The sequence below is a fragment of the Ambystoma mexicanum genome, chromosome 4p (genome assembly GCF_040938575.1).
Source record: "Ambystoma mexicanum isolate Mex_15411 chromosome 4p, UKY_AmexF1_1, whole genome shotgun sequence".
Taxonomy (NCBI): Eukaryota; Metazoa; Chordata; class Amphibia; order Caudata; family Ambystomatidae; genus Ambystoma; species Ambystoma mexicanum.
The window spans coordinates 1,175,623,564-1,175,645,716 of NC_090927.1; the positions used below are offsets into that span (position 1 = coordinate 1,175,623,564).

General features: G+C 43.9%; 1 protein-coding gene across 1 annotated transcript in view; it reads right to left on the reverse strand.

The window, feature by feature from the left end:
* The window catches only part of IGF2R (insulin like growth factor 2 receptor), a 2,762,372-nt gene that overhangs the window by 1,559,816 nt on the left and 1,180,403 nt on the right, over nucleotides 1-22,153 (reverse strand). The window contains 1 exon segment of the mRNA XM_069606818.1: nucleotides 2,653-2,754. Coding sequence (XP_069462919.1) covers nucleotides 2,653-2,754 — 102 coding nt within the window.

Sequence of the window (22,153 nt, forward strand, 5' to 3'; positions counted from 1 at the left end):
GTGGGACCCCTCTGCGTCTGGTCATCCTAGAAGGTCTACGAAGACGCTTTGACTCACTGGAATAGTGGGACCAACTATTCTCGGCACTTTCATCCAACCCTGCAAGTAAGCCTTCTCGGAAGTGTCCCTCGGCCAACCAGTGGGCTGACCAGCTTACGCACTCTCTCTGCCTTGATACCGCCGCCGTTTCGAGGAGGCCCTGGAAACTCGGTATGTCGCTAGCTCTGTGTTCATGGCACTCACTGAATTTCGTACACTTAGCGTTCCCAGGTCTTGAGTGAAGTGCGTGCGCCTGAACCGGAGTATACGTGGTTACCGTGTCGTCCAGCCGTGGTGACTAACTTTGTAGGTGTGCTGCATTTGTGCCCCTATTGCCCCTGAAGCCTGCTGCAGTAAAACTGGCATGATCCATTCACCAGGAGCGGAGAAATCGCCACTGTCCCGTTTGGGAATCATCGCTGTATCTTCGTTGCTGAAAGCCGCAGAGCCGCCAAATTGACGCAATTGAACCTGCAACCGAAGTGGACTCGACTGCCGACGTTTGGTCCGGAGTGTGCCGGGGATCGGTGAGTAATCGCAAAACCTAAACGGTGGCCCCTAGTGCATCCATCAATTTTTACGCACGAGTGGCCCCTGAGGGCCCTCTCCTTTTCACTGCTAGTGCGAACTAGTGAACTACTCCCAACTCTTGGAATCGACTCTGCCCTCGACTCTGCCCTCAAGTGGAGGCCCTCCTCAAATAGTGGAAGAACCTATTCATCACCTCACCCACCTTCCTGAGCTGCTAGAGACCCCATTTTGGCCATTTGAACTACTGTGTGCACCAGCAGTGCAAATACATTTGAGCAATAGGCTCCACTCTTCTTAGGGATTGGACTGCCTCCGAGTTAGGAGTGTGTTGGATGCAGAAGAGACTAAAGACTATTTCCACTGCCCGTTTCCTTCCCTCTTTAGGTTGTGGACCCATTTTGTGCATTAACCCTTTAGACCTCATCGGTCTTGTATATATGTATTTAGATGGGATTGGATTGGCTTAATAGTATTACTGTGATTTGATTAGTGGGTTGAAACTCAAAGGTCTTGAAATAAATGTATTTGTATTTTTAATATATCTACACCTGACTGAGTGATGTGTACTTGGTTTCAGATAATAATATCCCTATATATATGGTCGCTGTATATAAGGTCACCAGGAAAAGGTTGTGGTGACCTTATATAGGTTACCATATATATAGAGGCAGGTGGGGGGGGTGTCCCCCGTTCCCCATGAAAAATAAAGGGTTTGGGGGTTGCGGGGGTGCCAACCGCATGTTCCATGTAATAATGTCCCCACAAAAAACAGCAATTCTTCCGCGATTTTTTGCGTGTCGATATTTTTGAGGGGACATTATTACATGGAACCGTGTCCTTTACCCTGTGTGCTCATTGAGGTCTTTCAGTCACCCTCATCCCTCCTGAGAACTAGTCTTGACCGCCGCCAAGCTACATTGATTGGTCTGGCTTGTCCAGAAGGTTACCCTGTTCCAAGAAACTAGGCTGGCCTTCTGAACCTCTGCCCACCAGGTCACAGTTCAGAAATGTATCTTAACAGCCAATTCCTGGGGGAAATTCTGCCATTAAAAAGCTCCAAAACCTATATTTATTGGTTGCATGTCTTCAGACAAATGTGTTGTGAAATGCACAGATAAACCCATTTTAACAAAATAAATCTTGGGGGAGAAAGTCCTCTCCTTGAAGTGAGGCTTGGTATGGGGATGCGCTATCTGTGCATTCTGAAGAGTTATTTTTGCACTCGTTCACTAAAAGGTACCCACGGCCCCACTTAATTTAGAGAAAACTTTGTCCATAACGAAAGAAAAGAAAATCCACTGCAGAGCAGAACATTCTTAACTCTCCATTTAAAAAGAAAAAAACATCTCAAAAGTGTAATTCAAGTCCACTGACCAAAAAGCAACATTTGCTGAACTTAAACAGTATGCTACAAGCCATTAATGAACACAAATTCGATGCAGAGCATCGCCATTGATTGCTCCCCGTTAAAAAAAAATATATATATTTAGTGGTGAAATACCGTTCCCAGTAGGTGTGCTATGCCCACTTGGGTCTTTGAACAACCCGCTGCACCAACTCAAACACAAAAACTACCAAGCAATTTGGCACACCTGGTAAATTGTTGGCTTGTGCTTCCATCAACAGAAGAAATATTGTAACTAGTAGGACAATTTCCTTCAACGGGAATCCCCTGTACCCCATTCCTTGGTTCGTGTTTATGGGGCCATTGTTTTATGAATTCAAGTGCTTGCAATGCTCCCAACCGGACTTCTCTCTAATGTGCCTAGCCTTCCACAAAAGTGCTCTATTACAAAGACTGCTGGCAAAGAATAGGGTCAGAGATGGGGCATGAAGTGTTTGAAATCCTACTAGGTGGTGGTTGGTAGACAGACATCAAGGAGGCATCCACATCGCAGTTGCTCGTTACTCGAAGTTTGGTGGAAGTCCAGTGAAAATATTACACAGGTTAACTAAACAGAAAACACCGTCACAATTTAATTGTTAAAAGAATGAGCTTAAAAGAACTATGGATAGCGAGTGGAGTGCTGGCATTTAAAGTGACATCAAAGTGCAGATATTGGTAACCGGTATTCAGCTTACCTGGCTCTCATACTTTTGACTTGTGACTGGACAGGCAAATTCAGTTTCCCATAAAAAGGATACCACACATTCTCGGTTTTCAAGGAATTTTGGACTGGTAAACTTACGATATGAAAAATACAAGCAAAATGATTAGTTTAATTCCATTGTTATAACAACACAAAACATGCAGTCACACTGCAAAAAGATCTGTTACTTATTGTACTTTTAATATTTCTTTTACAGCACTCTATTTCAAATTCCTTGCACAATTTAGTAGCTTTCAGCATGGAATCCAATACGCAGCATATGATACACATATATCAAGTGAATGTTTTGCAAAATATCCACAGCCGGCTAGAGAAAATTAGGATCGAAAAGCTTAAACGGCATCTGAAGCTTTAATGTGAAGTCTAGTGCAGTTTGCAGAACATTACACTTCAGGCAAGAGTACCAACCTTGTTCAGTTTACTAACCAAGCATTGTTTCTACAAAAACCAGATCTATTGCCCTCACATATGGTAAAAAGACAATCCTTCCAAAATCATTAAACATGGAAGCTATCGATCAGATGTGCATAAGCCTGAGCAGGACGTCAATTCGCAGAACTCAGTCGGTCTGTCAGGAACGCATCTTGTAGATGTTAAAATCTTGCACATCCAGAAGCAGCACTGCAAGCATGAATCCCTGACGAGTCAAATGGCCTATTCTCATAACCGCAGCAGAGGAAGGATTTCTTTGCTCCTTCTTTAAGTAAACACAACCACTAAGAGTCTAAATGTTCAGAATCCCCGTTACAAAAATGGTGGATAATGACATGCATTTGACAAGGAAAAAAAACACACGGCAATACCCATTTTGCAGAGAATACCACAGGCTCCCATCGGTTTTCATACACTTAACATATCTGCAATGTCACAGGCCTAAATCGGAAATCCCTCCATCATAACCAAAAAAGGTCTATTGCAGGTGCTTGTGGAAGAAACCCCCTTAAACTCCAGTACAGTGGTCGAACTGTACGAAAATAAGTAGTGGAACTATGTTTCCTGCTGGCCTGCCCCTGCTCCACACAAACGCCATCACCACGTCTCCTCCCACACACCATACACACCCCCAACACTTGCACCTGCTGTTTAAGGGAACGTTCAGTGCAGTGCACTGAAAGTGAAGGCTTCAATTTCTTCCTACACTTTTATTTTAAAGCGAAACCATTCCGGAATGGTTTCTTTTTAAAATAAAAGTATAGGAGCTGTAGAAGGTAATTTTAAAAAGTAGAGGAGCACCGCTCCCGACCGCTCCCTCTCACTTCGACCATTGTATTACATTGCATACTCTGGTCTCTGTGTAACAGAGTATGTATTTCCAGGGTGCCCATGGTTATGTCACAGTCGTATATATAATATAACTGTTTATTTATAACGCCTTAATTCCCAGATGTTTCTAAGCGTGGACCAAGGATCCAACCTGTGTTGCTCCACATGGTCTTGCTTCCAAGCCGAGCGTGTTGCCCCTGAGCTATCCTCCCGAGTCGTACTTCAGTTTGGCTTGGGCAGACCACTAAACAAAGTTCTAATGAATCACGATATGACGCACATTAAAAGTGACATTTAAGGTCCTTCTGAGTAAAGAGCATGCTCCTGTAGCATTTCTCTCAGGTTTAGATGGGGATAAGGAACATACTGAATATTTTATTTTTATTGTTAATTTATAACGCGCTTAATACCAGGGAGTGGTTTCCAAGCATGGGATCGGGATTTGAAGCTGTGTTGCGCTGCGCTGTCTTGCGTCCAAGACAAACGCGTTTCCTCCGAGCTATCCTTGGTCCCCAAGGAGGGCAAGAAACCCAACAACTATGGAATGTCCAGGCTGTGAGGAAACAGGGAGTCTGACAAGTGGCTGAGAGGATAGCAGTCTGCAGGGAACCTAAGCTCCTCAGCAGAAGAGTAGTACTTCCTGCTGTATTGTTTATCAGGCACGAATGATCCTTTAATGTCGTTAACAAAAAAGCACAGATTTTAAAGTCGCCCAGTTAAACTGATGTCCCCAGATCCCACAAACAAAAAACTGCAGCGAAACAGTCACACTTTTCCAGGCCTTTAAGGGGAGGAGGGGGGAAATGAACTAGCACCTGCTTTTTTGTCCCTGTGATGAGATCGCATAGGAGAGGCAAGGGATGGGATATGTGTGATCCTAAATGGTCCGGGGTCGCTGCCAGCTAAGCGATGCTGGCTGTGAAGTTGGACACTAGGGATCCACACCATTTATTTATTGTGCTATTGTAAGGCGCTTATACATCAAGTAAATTGTGTTAGCACCCTACCCCTTGCTTGTTATGGTCAACCCAGTATCTAGATATACCCAGCCAATGTGGTGCCTTAACTGGAACAGAAATCCTTGGGAAACAAAAGTGGCCCCCTCAGAAATCACTCTTCAGAGAACTCTGCAGGCTCCGATACAATGTTTAAGGAAATTGATGGAAAAGATTTTCCTTTTTCAATTTTACTTCCATTGACATCAACGAGAGAACCAGCTATTTGCTATGACTTGAACCTTGTGCTGATTTGTGGAGGTAAAGCACGAAAGAGACCACAAGCTCAGTGAGCGCTCGCACACACCTGTGCCTGGAAATTTAAAGAGCAGAAGCAAAGCGTTGAGGTCTGCTGCTGGCAGGAGAGAGCTGCATCCCTGTGCGAGAACCAAAAGACTGAAAGGCTGAGATCGGCATGGTGGAGCCAGGCGGCTCACGACCAAGGAGAAAGAAGCTGATGCACGAGACGGACATGCTGCAGGAACGCCGGGAGTTGACAAAACTCTCCTGGGCGTTCGCAGGTGACAGAGAGCATTTCTTAACACACTGGAACCTGGAACGAAGCAGACATGTTAAGAGGAAGCTGCGAGAGACGAGAAAACCAAGAGAAAGCAGTCGTGAGAAGGAAGCAGACAAACGCTATGCCAGGAAATAGCAACAAGAGCCGGTGAGTCAACCCAGAGGTAGAGGGCTCATCAGGGCGTATTGGCAGCCACGCTGAAAGAAAGTAATTGTAAATAAAGCAACCAAGACAGAAAGAACAGAAGGACTTGGGAAATGAACTAGGGGCAAAACCCTTACAAACATGCAAATGTATACAATGAAAGTATATGGGAATCCTGAATAAGATAATATATCAAGAACATACATTATCAAACAAAGTATATTTAACAACTTTGGGAGAGGGCAGAAGCCCGTATAAACAGATATCCTGGCAGTAGAGTATACCAGGCCACTACAAGTGCGTGAATATAAGAAACCCTGGCAGAACAGTATACCAAGCAACTACAACTGTCTGCACACAAGAGTTAAATAAGCCCTGAGAAGAAATGTCAGGACTAAGAAAAGGTACTTAAACAGGAGAAAAGGAGCCAAACCCTGTCGGAAAAGTATACCAGGTGTTCTGACAGACAAAATTACAACGCAAGATAGTTTTGTGTGCGTCAGTGTTGCTGTTGGCAAAGAAAGGCACAAGGAACTGTTGTTTGTGAAACATCAGAGAGTAAAGGGGAATCCAAGGAAAGGGAACCAGCCTCTGGAGCAAGGACTGTTATACTTGAAGAACTTTTGTGTTGGAGTCATTTATTCTCCTTTATGAACACTTTTCTAAATGACTCAAGGTTAAATACATTTTCATGTACACCTTTGAATTTCGTTAGTATGAGGGTCAGAATAAAACTGTTGCCACGGGACAGTTTTTGTTTTGGACATTATGACGGACAGATTCTTAGTTTTGGTTTAGGTAGGGAAATTCCTCTTAGAGCAGTGTACGAGAGGCATTTTCCCAACCCCTTATATTTTCAATAAAAGTCTTTAACACAATCATGGTTAACTTGTGTCAGAGTTTCATTCCAGACTCCTCATAGGTACTATTCCTGTGTTTAGGGATAGGTTCATCAGTAGCCAAAAGTATGATGCTCAAGTTCTGTGGTCTAGGATTTCTTTAAAGATTTTGGTGGGTATGGGTCAGTTGGGGATGCAGCGAGGTTCGGGTCTTTTATTAGTGTGTTGAACGCTAATTCATCTATAGATTTGAGTCGATAGAGTGTTTCTGCGGTTGGTGGTGTGCTGGTTATTGATGGTTCCGCATTTGTGTTTGTTGCATGGCTTGCATCAATGGTCTGTTGGATTGTTTCTATTTTTGTTCTTAGGTGGTTAGTGATGTCACAGAGATTGTGATGGTATGATGTCTTTGTTGCAAGATGTTGGGTTTTTAATTTCTTTGAGCATTTTTAATAGTATTTTGTGGGTGTGTTGCTTATTGTATTCTTGTGGCGTAGTATGCTTTTTTTTTGCTTTTAAGACAGCTGATTTGTACATTGAGTTGTCAGTATTTTGTCTGATTGTAATGGTTTCTTCATGATATGATATATGTTAGTATATTTATATTTCACCTTTACACAATGTGTTTCAAAGCGCTTCAAGGCGAGGGAGAGAACAAGGGAAAAATACAATGATATTCTTGCAGGCCATGAACAACAAGAATGTGAAATTAACTATCATACTCGGAACACAGTTTTTCCAATTTGCATTTTGTTTTTCTGAGTTCCCTCAGCTCTTCCGTGAACCATCTTGCTGCTGTTATTATTTCAGTGGCTTCGAAAGGGTTTTGCTGGTGCTAGCTGGTCCAGGCATCAAGTTATTTTCCTGCTGAGTCTTGAGTCATTCCGTTTAACTGGAGGATGTTTGGTTTGGTTGAATCCATGAGTTTGGTTATGGAGTCCAGATCAAGACTATTCCAATTTCTTTTGTCAGTAGTGTGCAGTATTGCGTTTCCAGGCAATATGTGGTTTAGTAGTTTGTGTGAGAAGGCGATCAACAGATGGACACTCCATATGATCGGTACCGGTGGGGTGGTGGAGGAGAGTCCGTCTCTGCAGAGTACTGCGTCCAAGGTGTGACCAGCATCCTGGGTGGCACCGTTCACCGTTTGCTTGAAGTTAGTTTTTCCAGTAGGTTGCTATGGGAGCTTGCAGTGGTTTTGTTTTCTTTTTCAAACCAGTTGTTGAAATCCCCCAGGATAATTATGTTCTCTTAAGTGGAAAGGTTGGCGATGGAGTCAGTGAGGTTTGTTGCAAAATTTGGTTGTCGGATAGCGGTCTGCAGATCAGGAGGAACAGTACGTTGGCTTGGTCATTGAGCTTCTTGTTGATTAGGAGAGATTTGCAGTTTATGTCACTAGGATGGCGTGGTGTGGCGCGAATGTGGTCTTTGTGCACAATTGCGATGCCATCTCCTGTTCCGTTTTCTCTTTTAAGGTGTATTATTTTGTAGTTGTCCGGTATGGCTTGTTGCCGATGATGTGGATGGTACTTATGTTTGTTGAGGAGCACAATTAATTTGAGGGATGGGTCGCTTTGTTCTGGTTCGTAGTAGTGGGTTGGTTGTTGGTATGGTATGTGTATCTGGTCTCTGGTTATGTTGGGGGTGTGGCTGGGTAGGGATTCCAGCTTGGCTCCGATTCCTGTTGAGGTCTTTCCAAAGATGTCTTTGGAGTTACTGGTTTCTGTGTTTGTGCAGTGTCAAGAACTGTTCGGGTCCTGGTGTGTTAGCATCATTGCTTGTGGGTTGTTTGTTTTCAACTGAGGTAGTGTTGTAGGTGGAGAGGTAGCAGGAAAAGTACTTTGTTTCTGTTCTTGGTCCATTTAGTGCTGATCAGTGGGAATTTTGAGGTTTTGCCAATTCTGGTGGGTTGTTTCCTTTCCACCGGGGTGCGAGTTAATTCCCATTTCTGTTTTTCATTCTTGTGTCTTTGTCCTTCTAATATCGTGGCATGTTTGGGGTCTGTGTGTCTTAGCCTGTCATTTAAATTCATGGTATATTCCAGGGGCATGTGCCCTCTTGCACAACTTTCTTTCCCGGGGTAGGTTGTAGGACGGTCTGCTGTAGTATACAGTGGCAATTGCCTTGCTGTAAGTTGTAGCTTCTGTATCGGAATCAGTAATGGGTTGTGATATTTTGTGGTAGGCCTATTTTTAGGGTGCCCTCCTGGGTCAGTTCTTTTCCTGGTCTCCGGATGGGTCGGTCTGTCCCAACGCTTTCCTGGTCTCTGGTTAAAATGGGGTGCTCCAATATGCAGAGGTGTCTTCCTTGCTGCGGTTGTTTCATCTTACCTCCGTTTAAGGTTTTGTGTTGAGATGTGTAGGTCTGTCTTCCAGAGGAAGGTACCCTCCTAGAATTAGTTTCTTTTTGTTCTCGGGTTGGGTTGATATGTTGTGGCCTAGTGGCGTCTGTCTTAACCGAGGGATTGGAATGGTTTGTCTTTCTCCTCGGTCTTGCCTCACAGCTTTATTTTTGAGTTTTGGTTTAGATCGGTTGGGTCCTGAGTTCTGCATTATTATGGTTGTGAGAAACCTGAAGGTGTCTCATGCACTAGTGCCCGGAGATCTGTCGTCCAGGTGGCCAGGACACGGCCATCGCTATTGAATCCAGTTTCTCGGGATGGACCAGTGGAGGAGGATCACCTGGGCGAGGGGTCTTCAGGAAGTGGGACACTGAGGGTTGAGACGCGGTATCCCCTTCCCTGTAACACCTTTTCCCCATCCTACCCTGTACGATATTTAGAAGCTCTACTCCCCCACCCCCTTTCCGGCACAAACACTTTCCTACACTGTAACGGACAATGGACTAACACCAGAGCCGTTTACCCGACATGTCCCAACACAGGGGTCAGGCAGAGTCAGACAATTGACAATAACTATGCCCGCCTGACGGCCCTTTACCTTCCCCCACAGGGATAAAAGGTGGGGCACGAAAGCAAACTTCAAGCAAGGCCGAACGCACAAGTAGACAGCTACACCAAACCAGCAGTTCAAACAGAGGAGAAATGTGGTGAGACCTTGAAGGATGACGAAGGGGGAATTGCCCTTGCACTTTTCAACTAAGGCAAGAGGCATTTGCAGGAAAGAGACAGTCCCTGAAGGTTTCTGATATAGTTGAATTGGAACTGTGAAACTCGTGCTGTCGAGGCCCAGGAGTGTGCTGTGATCCGAAGTCCTGCCTTGTCCCACGCTTAAAAAATGGGGAAGGGAGACCCAGCCTTACCATCCCAACTTATTTTTTTTTTTTAACACTTCTTGCTTTTCTGGTGAACATTATCCCACACTCTTTTTGTACTTTAGTAGTAAGGACTGCAAAAAGGTTTTTTAGTATAGACCCTTTTTATTTGACAAGACGCCACTAAGACTGCTTTATTATTTGATGGTCGTAGCTTGCTCCCATCTTAGATTTAGGTTTAGATAAGGCATTTACATCACCCATTATAATGTTCAGTAAACACCCGTGAACTGTGATCACTTGTGTGTCTTTACTGTTGCCACCATGAGTTTCTTACATGGTGTTCCGTGGAGCATGAGTGCCCCAAGTTGGTCCCTGCCTCTTGTCGAATTTCAGTGGCTTGCTTTGCTGTCTTTGTCTGGAGCAGTCTTGGGTTTGGGCTTGTGATGTGTTCACGGGGCCGGTGCCCTTCTGTAGTTGCTTGCTTTCTTGAGGTCGGTCGGTGTTCTGTGGCCCATTGTGACGTCTGTCTTGCTGTGGCTTTTATGTTTGAGATGGCTAGCTTTTCCACCCTGGTTTTAGGTTTTGGTTTGAGGTATGTTCCTGGGGTGGGTGCCCTACTGGAATTGTTGCTTCTCTGGTGGTGGGTAAACTGGCTGTATGCAATTTGCAGAGGTGCTTTTCTCACTTCACTCCTGTTCTGGGTGGATTCTAGGTAACATTTTTTTTTAAAAATTGTATCTGGTTTATGCAAATTAAACCTTTACAAAATTTTAGAATAAACATTTTCACAAAATTAAAACACATTTACATTATTCCAAATGTAGAACCCATCAAAGATAATATAGAGAATATATATTACAAGTTTAGATTCAGAAACGTTAAAACAAATGCACAATATACTTTCAACATATTCCAGTCTTTCATCATGTACAAAACTCTTTTCAATATTTTAAATCAAGAAAAAAAGAGTTCTCAAATCAGTTGAGTCCTTCTACGACACTTTTTATTTTTGAAAACACATACATATGGTTAGAACATGAAAAGGAAAGAGACCCATTCTTTGTCTTCAAGAAATAATTGAAACTCTAATATTGGCTCTCTACAATGCTAATTTGTTCTTCCTAGGGTTGCCAAACCACACACTTCTACTAAAAAAGTTACCACAGCTAGCTTTAGTGCGTTTGACTTTCCATGTAGCATATACCACCATAGTAGTTCAGTAGATACCCTAGAGGGGTCGTGAACAAATTTCCCAAACGCATTTAGTCTCTGTTGGACAATTGTTGCGCAATGTAAGAGATGTTCAAGGGATTCGGTCGTAGAATTACAGTGACAAAAGCGACAGGGGATTTTTTGCCCCGTAGCAGTTCTAATCTCGAGAATTTCCCCAGTAGGGAGCACATTGAAACGGAAACGTAGATGGATTACTCTCCTTATGGGATCTGGGAATTTAGTCAAGTAGGACTCCAACATACCTAGCTCTTTCCCCTCTACGCCAAGTTGTTTATAAATCTTAGAGGCAGCCACCTTTTCCGTGATGTTGGCCCAAAACCGACCATTATAACCGTTTTTTCATGCCCATTGGATTAACAATCAACATTTCATATGATACATCAATAGTATTAAGGAGATCTACACAGTCTTTCTGTAGTTTCAGCATCCATACTGATTCACTAATTCCCCTTCTCAGTCTTCCTCCCAGTAGGGTGTAGAGGGAGTTGTTTTTAGATACTACCAAGTTCCGATACAGTGCCATTTTTTTCCATTTCACTCTCATGTTTAGTGAGATGAGGCCTAATTCATAACGAATTGCGGATATAGGAACACTCTGGGGCAGGTAAAAGATAATTTTCTGCCAGATTTTAGATTCCATTTTCTGTACCATACGTGATGTTTCAAATGGTAAAATTTCCAGACCGTATGTCAATTTTGGTATAACTTTGATTATAGAACCTGATCAGGGGAGTGATGGAAAATTTACAGTATTTGCCAGAGATCTTCCTCATTTGGAGAATAAGCTTGTCTGTTTTCTCCAGGTAGAAATTCCAGTAAGACTGTATAGAAATGCTCCCAAATATGGGGAAACCCAAATAACAAAGTGATCTTACTTTTAGTAGAAGACATTTATTTATTCGCCATTTGTAGTTTTCACTGTAAACCAACAGGGGTGTTATCAACCAAAAGCAGGTCGTCAGCATAGGCGTTCCAGTATATTTTAATGCCTTCTATCTTTGGAGAAACCAGAGAGAATGTCGTAAGCGGGACATTAGCATCAGTAGTATAGAGGTTGAAGAGAGTTGGGGCAAATAAACACCCTTGCCTAAGGCCATTATTAGTTTGGATTATTTTTGAAAGATCACCAGACATTTTCAGTCTCACCTGAATTGCCGAATCTTCATGGAGATTAACGAGGACTGTCAATAGATGAGACGGCAGCCCCACTTGGGCTAGTTTTGTCCAAAGTCTCACCCTGTCCACCTTATCAAAGGCAAGCGAAAGATCGACCGATGCCAGATATATTGGGGTTGCGTTTTTTTTACATGGCTTTTCTAAGAGCAGACAAATGATCAGTCCCCCATTTCAGTTCCCATCCCTTTTCGAAAGCCGAACTGCTGGGGGGGTAAGATCTTATTATAGTCCGCCCACTCCTCTATTCTCTGTAGTACGAAATCTGCAAAGATCTTGGAGTCAGCATCCATAATCGAAATCGGGCGATAATTTATCGGGCAGGTTCTGTCCCCCTTTTTATATATGGGCACAACATATGATATCCTCCAGGACTGAGGAATTGTCTTGAACTGTATAACAGAGATGAAGAGGATAAATAGCGATGTTGCCCAATATTCCGGAGTCTTCTTCAGGGTATTATGTTTTAGCCCGTTAGGGCCGGCCGCTCTTGAGTTATTTGCCCTCAGAACTTGAAATCCCAGGACCCCTTTTTTACGAGCAGGAGTTCATGCGACATCCATTTTGCCTTTGTAGAGGATTGATAAGTGTTTTCCCCAAGTATCTGCCTGTACATTGGCCGATTGAAGTACAACCTGTCTTTTTTCAAGTGCATTTATTTGGCCCCAAAATTCACGACCCGAAGTCCCCTTTAGAGCTGCTAGCATATTGATATTATCGTTATTTTGTAGAACCCACTTATGATTTTTCAGCCATTTTTTTTTGGTTTGTTTAATTTGTAGTATTTGTCTCTTTTTTTCCGTCTCAGCCAAATTGTTTTGCAGAATGGATCTAATTTGACGATTTGCAAGATTTTTTTTTTGCCTTACCAAAGGTTCATATGTATGTATATGAATGGGTTTCAAAGTGCCATATTTACTTTGTTTTATCGATCTCCCTATCATGTTTTTAATGTACTCTGTACATTTCGATACCGAATAGCACTGGATTTTAGCAGACAGAGGCATTCTGTCATAGTCTTGGACGAAGACTGTGTTGAGTTTATCAACATTTCCCTTGTGCCAAGTTATGCGATTTTCACTGCAAGACACTATCGGGTGCATCTGCATTGTGCTTTGTTTAGGGAGTATGTTATTTAATACCCTTTTGATTTCCAAGAATCTGTGATCGCTCATATTTGTATCGTTTATATGGAATTCTAAAGAAAGTACTGATAGGGATTTTGACATGAAAATATGGTCAATATGTGATTTATGAACGCCATTCGACCATGTATGCTCATACAGAGAGGAATTGAATAGGCCATTAACATGGTCCAGTCCCCAGTAGTCAAACAAGTCCCTCCAGATTTCACCATTAATTGACTTTTGCTTAATTGCACAGGAAACCACCTCCACCTTTTCCGCGTTCAGCTTAGACCTTAATACTGAAACGCCCATCTTTTTCCTGATACCTTGGCCATATTTAATTTCTGAATTAAAATCGCCCGCAATTATAATGTCCATTCCTCTATATTTGAGCAGCATGGCGGATATACAATTGTTTAAATACAAAGCGGCACTACTCAGTGGTACTTGGGAGTTCCAATAAATATTTAGAACCAACATCAATTCAGAGTGTGAATCACTTCCATGTTCCATTACAACAGCAAGTGCAAAATGCATTAATTCAATTGATTCTAGGATACGTGTGCCTAGTACAAGTTTGGCTGCAATGAGCAGACCTCCTGCTGGTCTTCCACGTAATCCCATTTTAGCTAAGAGATGTATACATATAAAGCCATCAAGCTGTATAGGGGAAGTCGGCCACATTTCCTGTATACAGAAAAGATCAAAGGATTAAATTTTGCACATAGTGCCCCAGAATTCACCAGATTTGAGTGGCTCCTAGAATTCCATGAGAGGAATTTCCAATGGTCCACTACTTTAGTAGCACTAAAGCTTTTATTTCATTTTTTGCATTTCAGATATTGACTAAGTGTTTGGGCTAACCAAGTCAAGTCCGGCCCCTCCTCTCCCTCGAGAGTCGGAGTATTTTCTTTTCGTGTATCTGCTTCATCCCTGGAAAGATTAGAATGTACTTTTTCCATTCCCTGGGCATTTCCTTTCTCCCAGCCATTACTAAAAATCAGGATATCGTAACCCATTCTGTTGAATTGTTCTGTCTCCTGAATAATCATTTCAAAAATCTTTTGTGAGTTAGGAACAATACGGACATGGTCAGAACGAGAGGGATGGATGAAATCCACTAAACAAATATCAGCTGAAGCAATCATCCTCAGTCGGGGCACCTCATTAAGTAATGACAAAATACGAGGTCTATTCAGCGAAGATGGACCTCCAATGTCACACAAATTATAGAGAAGGATACTCGGATATTCCGGGAATGAGATGTTTCGCCACATTATGTTCCTTAAAACGCTATCCTTCACATGCAGGGGTCTAGCCGGTTCATATTGTATAGGATTCCTCATTTCCTGAGGACCATTGGGATAAAAGTGTCCTTGTTCATCAGGCAATTGTATAGGATCTCTTTCAAATTGCTCCCTCTGTGGCCACCGATCATGGTGCAGCAGCACTTTTTCTGTGCCCCCTCCCCTGGATGAGGAAGAGGTGGATATCTCATTCTTAGCCCGAGGTCGATTTTCTTTCATCTCGTGGTCCTCTCCCATCAAATCCTTATTACCCAGCCGTGACAGGTCGGGGTAAAGGTCCATAATGATATTTTTTATAGTGTCAGGGAGATTCGCGATTGCCCCTTCAACCCCAGACCAGGGTTGTTGGACTTCCTTCAGGGATGGTTTTGGGCCCTCATTTATAGCACCATCTGATAAGGGGATCCCAGGATCAGAGTTCATGTTCGCCTCAGTTTTGTCCGTCCCAGGGATCTTTAGGGTCCCTGTTGGTGTGGGTGCTGAGGATGGAGCTAGAGGTTGGGAGGAAAAACCTAATCTATTAGATTTTGCTGAGGTCATAGGGTGTTCAGCCATGAGGTTGGAGATGTCTTGTGGTAATATCTGGCAAGATGTCGACTTCTCCAGGACCGTGTAAAAGTTAGAAAGTTGGGACTGTTTTATGGCTTTATTTTCCCCATCCATTTGTGGAGGGTGTGCTTTCTCGTTCTCAGTTCCTTCTATCTTGTCATTTGCCTTTGGTCTAATATCTTCCCTCTGTTTCGTATTTATATATTTTTTTATTTTTTTCAGGTTTTTCCATTTTTGTTATTTCCCTGAATTGTTCCCGGGATAGATTTTGAGTTATCAGCACCATTTAGTTGCAAGGCCATCCTACTTTCCTCATTGAGTTTCATTAGGTCGGATAGTGCAACTTCGTTTGAGGGTGCCTTTGGTTCTTTATTAAAGGTTTCTGCCTTAGAAGAGGTCAGTCCCTTTTTCATCAGCCTTTTTTTGTCTTTAAGGCCAATTGTTTCTGTTTCCTTGACAGAAAGAAACCATTTCCTATCGGACTCCCCTCCTCCTCTTGCTTTTTTGTATCGTCGTCTCAGACCCCTGAACATTCACTAGATTCCATCAGTTTTATTAGAGCTGAAGGACTGTCAGGGGTAACGGTGAGAGTAGTTATCCTCTTCCTGAATGGACCTTGCCGGTCTCAAAGGCATTGTGGGGGCAGGGTTTCCTAGTAGCACTAACATACCCTTTTTTCCAGTGCTGACATTTTCACTGATAGCTCTTTCAGGACCTCCATGATCCTTTTTTCCCGTCTGAGTCAGGTTTCTGTACATTTTTCTCATTTTTTCCCTTCGACAGATTCATCGCAATCACCCCAGGTATCATACTTGCAAAGCTCAAAGCTTCCTTTCCACTAGCCAAGGTTTGGGATCCTTGTGAGTTAGTTATTTTAGGAATTTGTGTGATATCTATCTTTTTTGGGGGTATCATCTTAACGTCTTTGCCCATAAGAAAGCCTTCCACTTTGGTAAGTTTTAATTGGGTATCCAGTGCAACCCTTTTCAAACCTCTCATCTCCCAATGGGTAAGCTCATGGCCGTTATCAAGAAGATTTAATATTCTAGATATTACTGGCAGTGATTCCTCAAATTTGGCATTGCTATCATTGATAGGGAAGCTTGTGAGGGAGGCCCCTAGAATTGGGGGATTATTAACGTGAATTGGAAATGCGGGCACCGGCAGATTTTCCTTTGGTATATGTCCCCCCTGCTCCTCTATTACATTGTTGTCTTCCACTCACCAGCCCTCTTGTGTGTTTGTAAATATTGAGACAGATGGTAGCAGAAATTTTGCATTTGATGAGAATACTCTATATGGTATAGTAGTTCTCAATTGAGGAAGTGTATTAAATAGGTGCACTTGATCAATCCCATTTCTAGCCGCGTTTACAGGCGTAGAGGGGCCCCTTGAGAGCCTAGCTCGCTTCCCCAATTCCGTCCTTACTGCCTGCCCCATCATGGATACATCAAGATTTATCTCCTCTGACATGTTTTCTGTCCCCTCAATTAATTTTTGACTTAGTGACTCTCTTACACTCAGAAAACTTGATTGAATTGGGATTTGGGTGTCAAATGACAGGCCCGCAGGCACAAAGGAGATGTCCTCTTCCCCTAATGATTGGACACCCACTTTTGTGTGTATTTGCGAGTGCATGTAGGAAAATTCCACTTCCTTTTTAATGGCATCCATTTTTGCCCTTACATCCTCCTCCACTTTTACCCCCCCTAAGTTCTCCTCTTGAGTAATGGTAACCATGGGGGAGTTACAGGTTTTTGATCTTCGTGTCCCTCCCCCATAGGAGTGGTTTCATGTGGTGCTTGCATATCCATACAGGATTTTATCTCTATACCAACACAATGGGAGGTCGGAATGTTTTCTGCGGTCAATATAGGCCCGGGGGTCTTTAAAGCAAATATTTTTCCATTGCGCAACACGGTTGCCATAATATCCTAAGAAATGGGCCCAGCAAACAGAACAGAAAAAGAGAAGTAGATGGTAGGGGATATATTATATACTTCTTACCTCAGGAGCAAATAATAAATCAATCTCTCTCCGCCTCCGCTCCCCCGCCCAGCCAAACATCCCACTTGTGTGCCACTTCCGGGTGCGCAAGCACGAGGGGTTAAGTACCCGCAAAGGCAATGGGTCGGGGGCGGGGTCCAGGTAATAAACACAAAGAGTGGACAACTTTCTATGAATACAGAGTCACAGCATCCACAACCGCTCCGGCGCAGGTCGGGTGTTGAAAACAAACGCAGCGCTTCAGTAGAACCAGATCCAGAGTCCCGCAGCCAAACAGCCCACTTGTGTGCCACTTCCGGGTTATCTAAATCACTGCAATTTATTTATGTCTAGATTCAGCAGGATTACCTGTTTTGGCACATTCTAGTGTGACAAATTCGGTAGTGGTGTTATCTAGGCTATTTCAGAGGTGGCATTCAAAGGGTGGCAGGGTTTGAGATAGTGCCAGACTTCGGAGAGCAGCTAGGCTTAACCCAGAAGCAAAACTCAAAGGGTAGCAGGATCTAGAGCAGTGGTAAAATTCACTGGGCAGCTAGTCTCAGCACAGAGGTGTGTCACAGAGTGCAGCAGTAGCAGACTTCACGGGGCAGCAAGATGTAACGCAGTGGTAGGCTAGGAAGTTCAGTAAGATTTAGGTTGTGGCAAAATTTGGAAGGCCACAGGCTTCAGAATGGTGGTAAACATTCAAAGGCACAGGGTAGCTGGGTTCAACACTGTGGCAGATTTAGCAGGCTAGTTAGTTCAGTGCTACCACAGAGCGCCACAAAATGCATCTGTGGCACAGTTCCTATGCAATAGGGTTCAGCACAATGGCAAACTAGCGCAGCAGAATTTAAGGCTATGGCAAGATTCGTAAGGTAGCAGGATTCAACGTGATGGGGAAACCTAAGAGCACAGCACAATTTGGATCAGTGGCATAGTACCTATGCAGTAGGGTTTAACGCATTGCTATTTATCAAAGGGTAGAATAGTGGCAGGATTTCAGGGCACAGAGAAGGATGTGCTTTGAATACTTCCCGCCTTACTTGATTGTTGCAGTAGATACAATAGTATGCTTCAGTGCACAGAGGAATTCAACAATGGCGAGCTAGGGAGCACAGCAGGGCTCAACACAATGGCAAACTAAGCAGGACAGTAAGTTTTCGCCTACAGGCAAAAGTAGCGCAGTGAAGTTCAACACAGTAACAAGCTTCAGCGCACAGCAGAGCTCAGCCCTATTGGCAAACCAAAGGAGTGCATCAAGGTTCCATAAAATGGCAAACTAGAGAACACAGCAAGGTTCAACGAAGTGGCAGCTGAGGAGTGCAGCTGGTTCAACAAAATTGCGGACTTCAGAGCATAGCAGAATTGAACACAATGGCCAACTAAAGAGAGCAGCAAGGTTCAACAATATGGAAACTTCAGAGCATAGTGGAATTCAACATGGCTAGCTACGCAGCAATGTTCAAGACAATGGTAGACTACAGAGCACAGTAAAATTCTATGCAATGGCTAAATAATGTGCTCAGCAAGGCTCAACAAAATGGCAGAGTGTCAGGAGTTTTTCCTGTGTGGAGGTTCCTTGTGCTACACTATTGTTCCTCCTGTTGCTCCAGATAGTCTTTTGTTGCTGCTCATTCCGCTTGCGAGGAGAAGGAGGGGCCAAGCTTCAAATACTCACTCTGTGACGGGGAGCATCGCAGAGTGTCAGGAGTGTTTCCTTTGTTTGCCTGGGTTGACTGAGAAAGTGATGTCGGACCCGGATCCTGACAAGACAATCTGCCACTCCAAAAACGTTGGATCTGCGTCTGACCCAGCGCGAATGCTTCCTCTGCCGCTATAGACAAGGCTACAGACGTGGTGAAGACGGCTACATTTGACAAGACTCCCTCTTGTGGATAAACGGGGGGAAAAGGAAATCTGAACGAGGAAGCGGCCGAGGTAAGCATGAGCGCGACCCATTGTGACCCCTGTGACTTTGCGCTTGCTTTACATCGAGCAGCAGTACCAGCGTAACCTAGCCGCAATTTCCCACAAGATTTGCGCTCAGCGTATGAGACTAGTACTAGCATTAACAGTACTAACAGCAAAGTTCCCCGGCTTTCCTCACCTTGTCCCTTACATCCCCCAAACCTTAATCTGACTGACGCAGAAATCCTAACGGTCTCAGCCTCAGCTTTGGATTGTTCAGTCCTGTGGCTCGTGTCTTTGGCCGGCCGTGTGATGCGGGCAGATGGCATTCGGGCATGGACACCGGGGTAGGATGGGAGGGTTGATGAGGAATACATGGGAGGAACATCCAATCGAAAGAACGTTACAGTTGGTAAGTACCTTGTTCTTCGAATGGATTGTGTCCTCCCACGTATTCCTCATCTTAGATAGACTCCCAAAGCAGTTATGTATTGGAGGTGGGAGTACAGACATTTTTTAATCATGTACTGAATGGAGTACTGATTTAGCAAATAGACCTCCTTGAGAGGTAGTTGAGTCCAGAGCATAATGTTTTATAAAAGTATGCATGGATGACCATGTGGCTGCTGCACAAATAGATTGTACAGGAACACCCCTTTGAAGTGCTGTTGAAGTTGCCATGCCCCTAGATGAATGAGCTCTTAATCCCCCAGGGGGTTCTTTTCCAGCTAGCCTATAACACTCAGTTATGGCTAAGATTATCCATCTTGATAATGTTTGTTTGGTTACAGCTAGTCCTAATTTACGGCCAGTGTATCCCACAAACAGTTGGTCACACTGACGTATTTTTGACAATCTTGAAATATAAAAGCTAAGAGCCCTTCTAGGATCTAATCTATGTAGTCTTTCCTCTTCCTTACTAGTGTGAGGAGGAGGGTAGAAAGTAGGTAGTATTATTTTCTGTGACCGGTGAAAGTCTGAGACGATTTTTGGCAAGAAAGAAGGTTTGACTCTAAGGACAACTTTATCTTTATAAAAGGTGGTGTGAGGACGACCACTAGAAAGTGCCTGCAACTCACTTACCCTGCGGGCTGATGTCAATGCAATTAGAAGTATTGTTTTCAGAGTAAGAAGCCTTAATCGACAGGAATGTAAAGGCCCAAAGGGTGCACATGTAAGAAACTTTAGTACCAAGTTTAAATCCCACACAAGAACTTGAAAAGGTATTGGTGGAAATACATTGTTTAAACCTTTTAAAAATTGGGTTATTAAAAAGGTATCTTAAAGTAAGATTCCTCTTCTGATGAGCGCTTGAAGATAGATAGCGCTGCTAAGTATCCTTTTAACGTACTAACCTGGAGCCCCAGATTAGCCAAACGTAACAGAAAAGCTAATACTGTTGGAATATTACATTGAAAAGAGTCCACATTCTTATCCCTGCACCAGTTACTGAACTTGTTCCAACGACACTGGTACAGAGATTTAGTTGCTGGCCTTCTGGCCGAAAGCAAAATCTCCATATCATCCGGAAGGTCCCAATCATTGTATCTCAGCCTCTCAGAAGCCATGCATGAAGGTTGAGTATGTTGACTTCTGGATGGAGAACGTGACCTTCCTATTGCGAGAGAAGATCCTCTCTTTTTGGAAGACGTACTGGAGGGCAGATGGACATGTCGAGAAGGCCCCGGTACCACGTTCTCCTGGCCCAATCCGGAGGAATTAGGATCATGGTTTTCCTGAACTTTCTCAACCTCCTGATTACCTGAGGGGTTACAGGGACTGGAGGGAACGCATACAGAAGAGGAAACTCCCACTACACTACGAATGTGTCTCCTAGAGCTCCTCTCGGGGGAAATTCCCTTGAGCAGTACAGTTCGCACTTCCTGTTGACACTGGTCGCAAACAGATCCACCTGAGGGGTTCCGCAAAGGGTGAAGATCTCCAGAAGGACTTCCTGAGCTAGTTCCCACTTCACTTGAGGGAGACTGTGCTCTGCCTGCTCACAGCGTCTGCCGCTGTGTTTTGCTCTCCTGCTAGGTGAATGGCAGACAGAGAGATTCCTTCTTGTATTGCCCAGAACCAGAGCTGCATTGCCTCTCTGCACAGTGGTAGTGACCCTACTCCTCCTCTCTTGTTGAGGTAGTACATGGCCACTGTGTTGTCCGTCATTATCAGGACATTCTTTCCCCGTACCGAGGGCAGGAAGGCCTTCAGAGCTAGTCTGATCGCCCTCAGCTCTAATAGGTTGATGTGTAGTCTGGACTCCGATCGAGACCAACGACCGCTGATTGTCAATTCGTTGGTGTGAGCTCCCCACCCCGTGAGTGAGGCGTCCATTACTAGTGTTATCTCCGGCCAATGTTGCCAAAAAATGTCTCCCTTGAGGATATGTTCTTTGCAAGCCCACCACTGTAGATCCTGTACTACCCTGGTTGGAACTTGCAAAAGGTCTGTCATTTCCCCTGAAAATTGGGACCATTGAGTCCTGAGGGCCCACTGAAGGGATCTCATTCTCAACCTGGCTTCTGGCACCAGAAAAATGCAGGATGCCATGAGGCCAAGCAACCTGAGAAAATCGAAGGCCGGTAGACACTGGGCATTCTGGAATTTTATTACCATCTGCAGAATGTGGTGAGCTCTCTCTTCGGGAGGCGAGGCTTTGCCCGAACAAGTTTCCAAGACTGCTCCTACAAACTGGAGCTTCTGTGATGGTATCATGTTTGACTTTTTTAAATTCAGAGAAAACCCTAGTTTGTGAATGAAGTGGCAAGTCTTGGATAGATGATCCTGAGCTTGTTCTGGAGAACGTGCTCTGATCATCCAATCCTCCAAATAGGGGTAGATGTGAATTCCCCCTCTTCTAAGACTCGCTGCCACTACCGCCATCAACTTGGTGAAAACTCTTGGGGCGGAGGTCAACCCGAATGGCAGACTCGAAACTGATAGTGAGAATTGCCAATCGCAAACCTCAGGTACTTTCTGTGTTTGAGATGGATTGGCACATGAAAGTAAGCATCCTGAAGGTCCAATGATACCAACCAGTCTTGAAGTTGGAGAACCTGAAGGATCTGAGAAAGAGTAACCATCTTGAACTTGTCCTTCCTGAGGAACTTGCTCAAGTCTCTCAATTCTAAGATGGGTCTCAATGCTCTGTCTTTCTTTGGTATGAGGAAATATGGGGAATACCAACCCTTGTTCCTCTCCGCTAC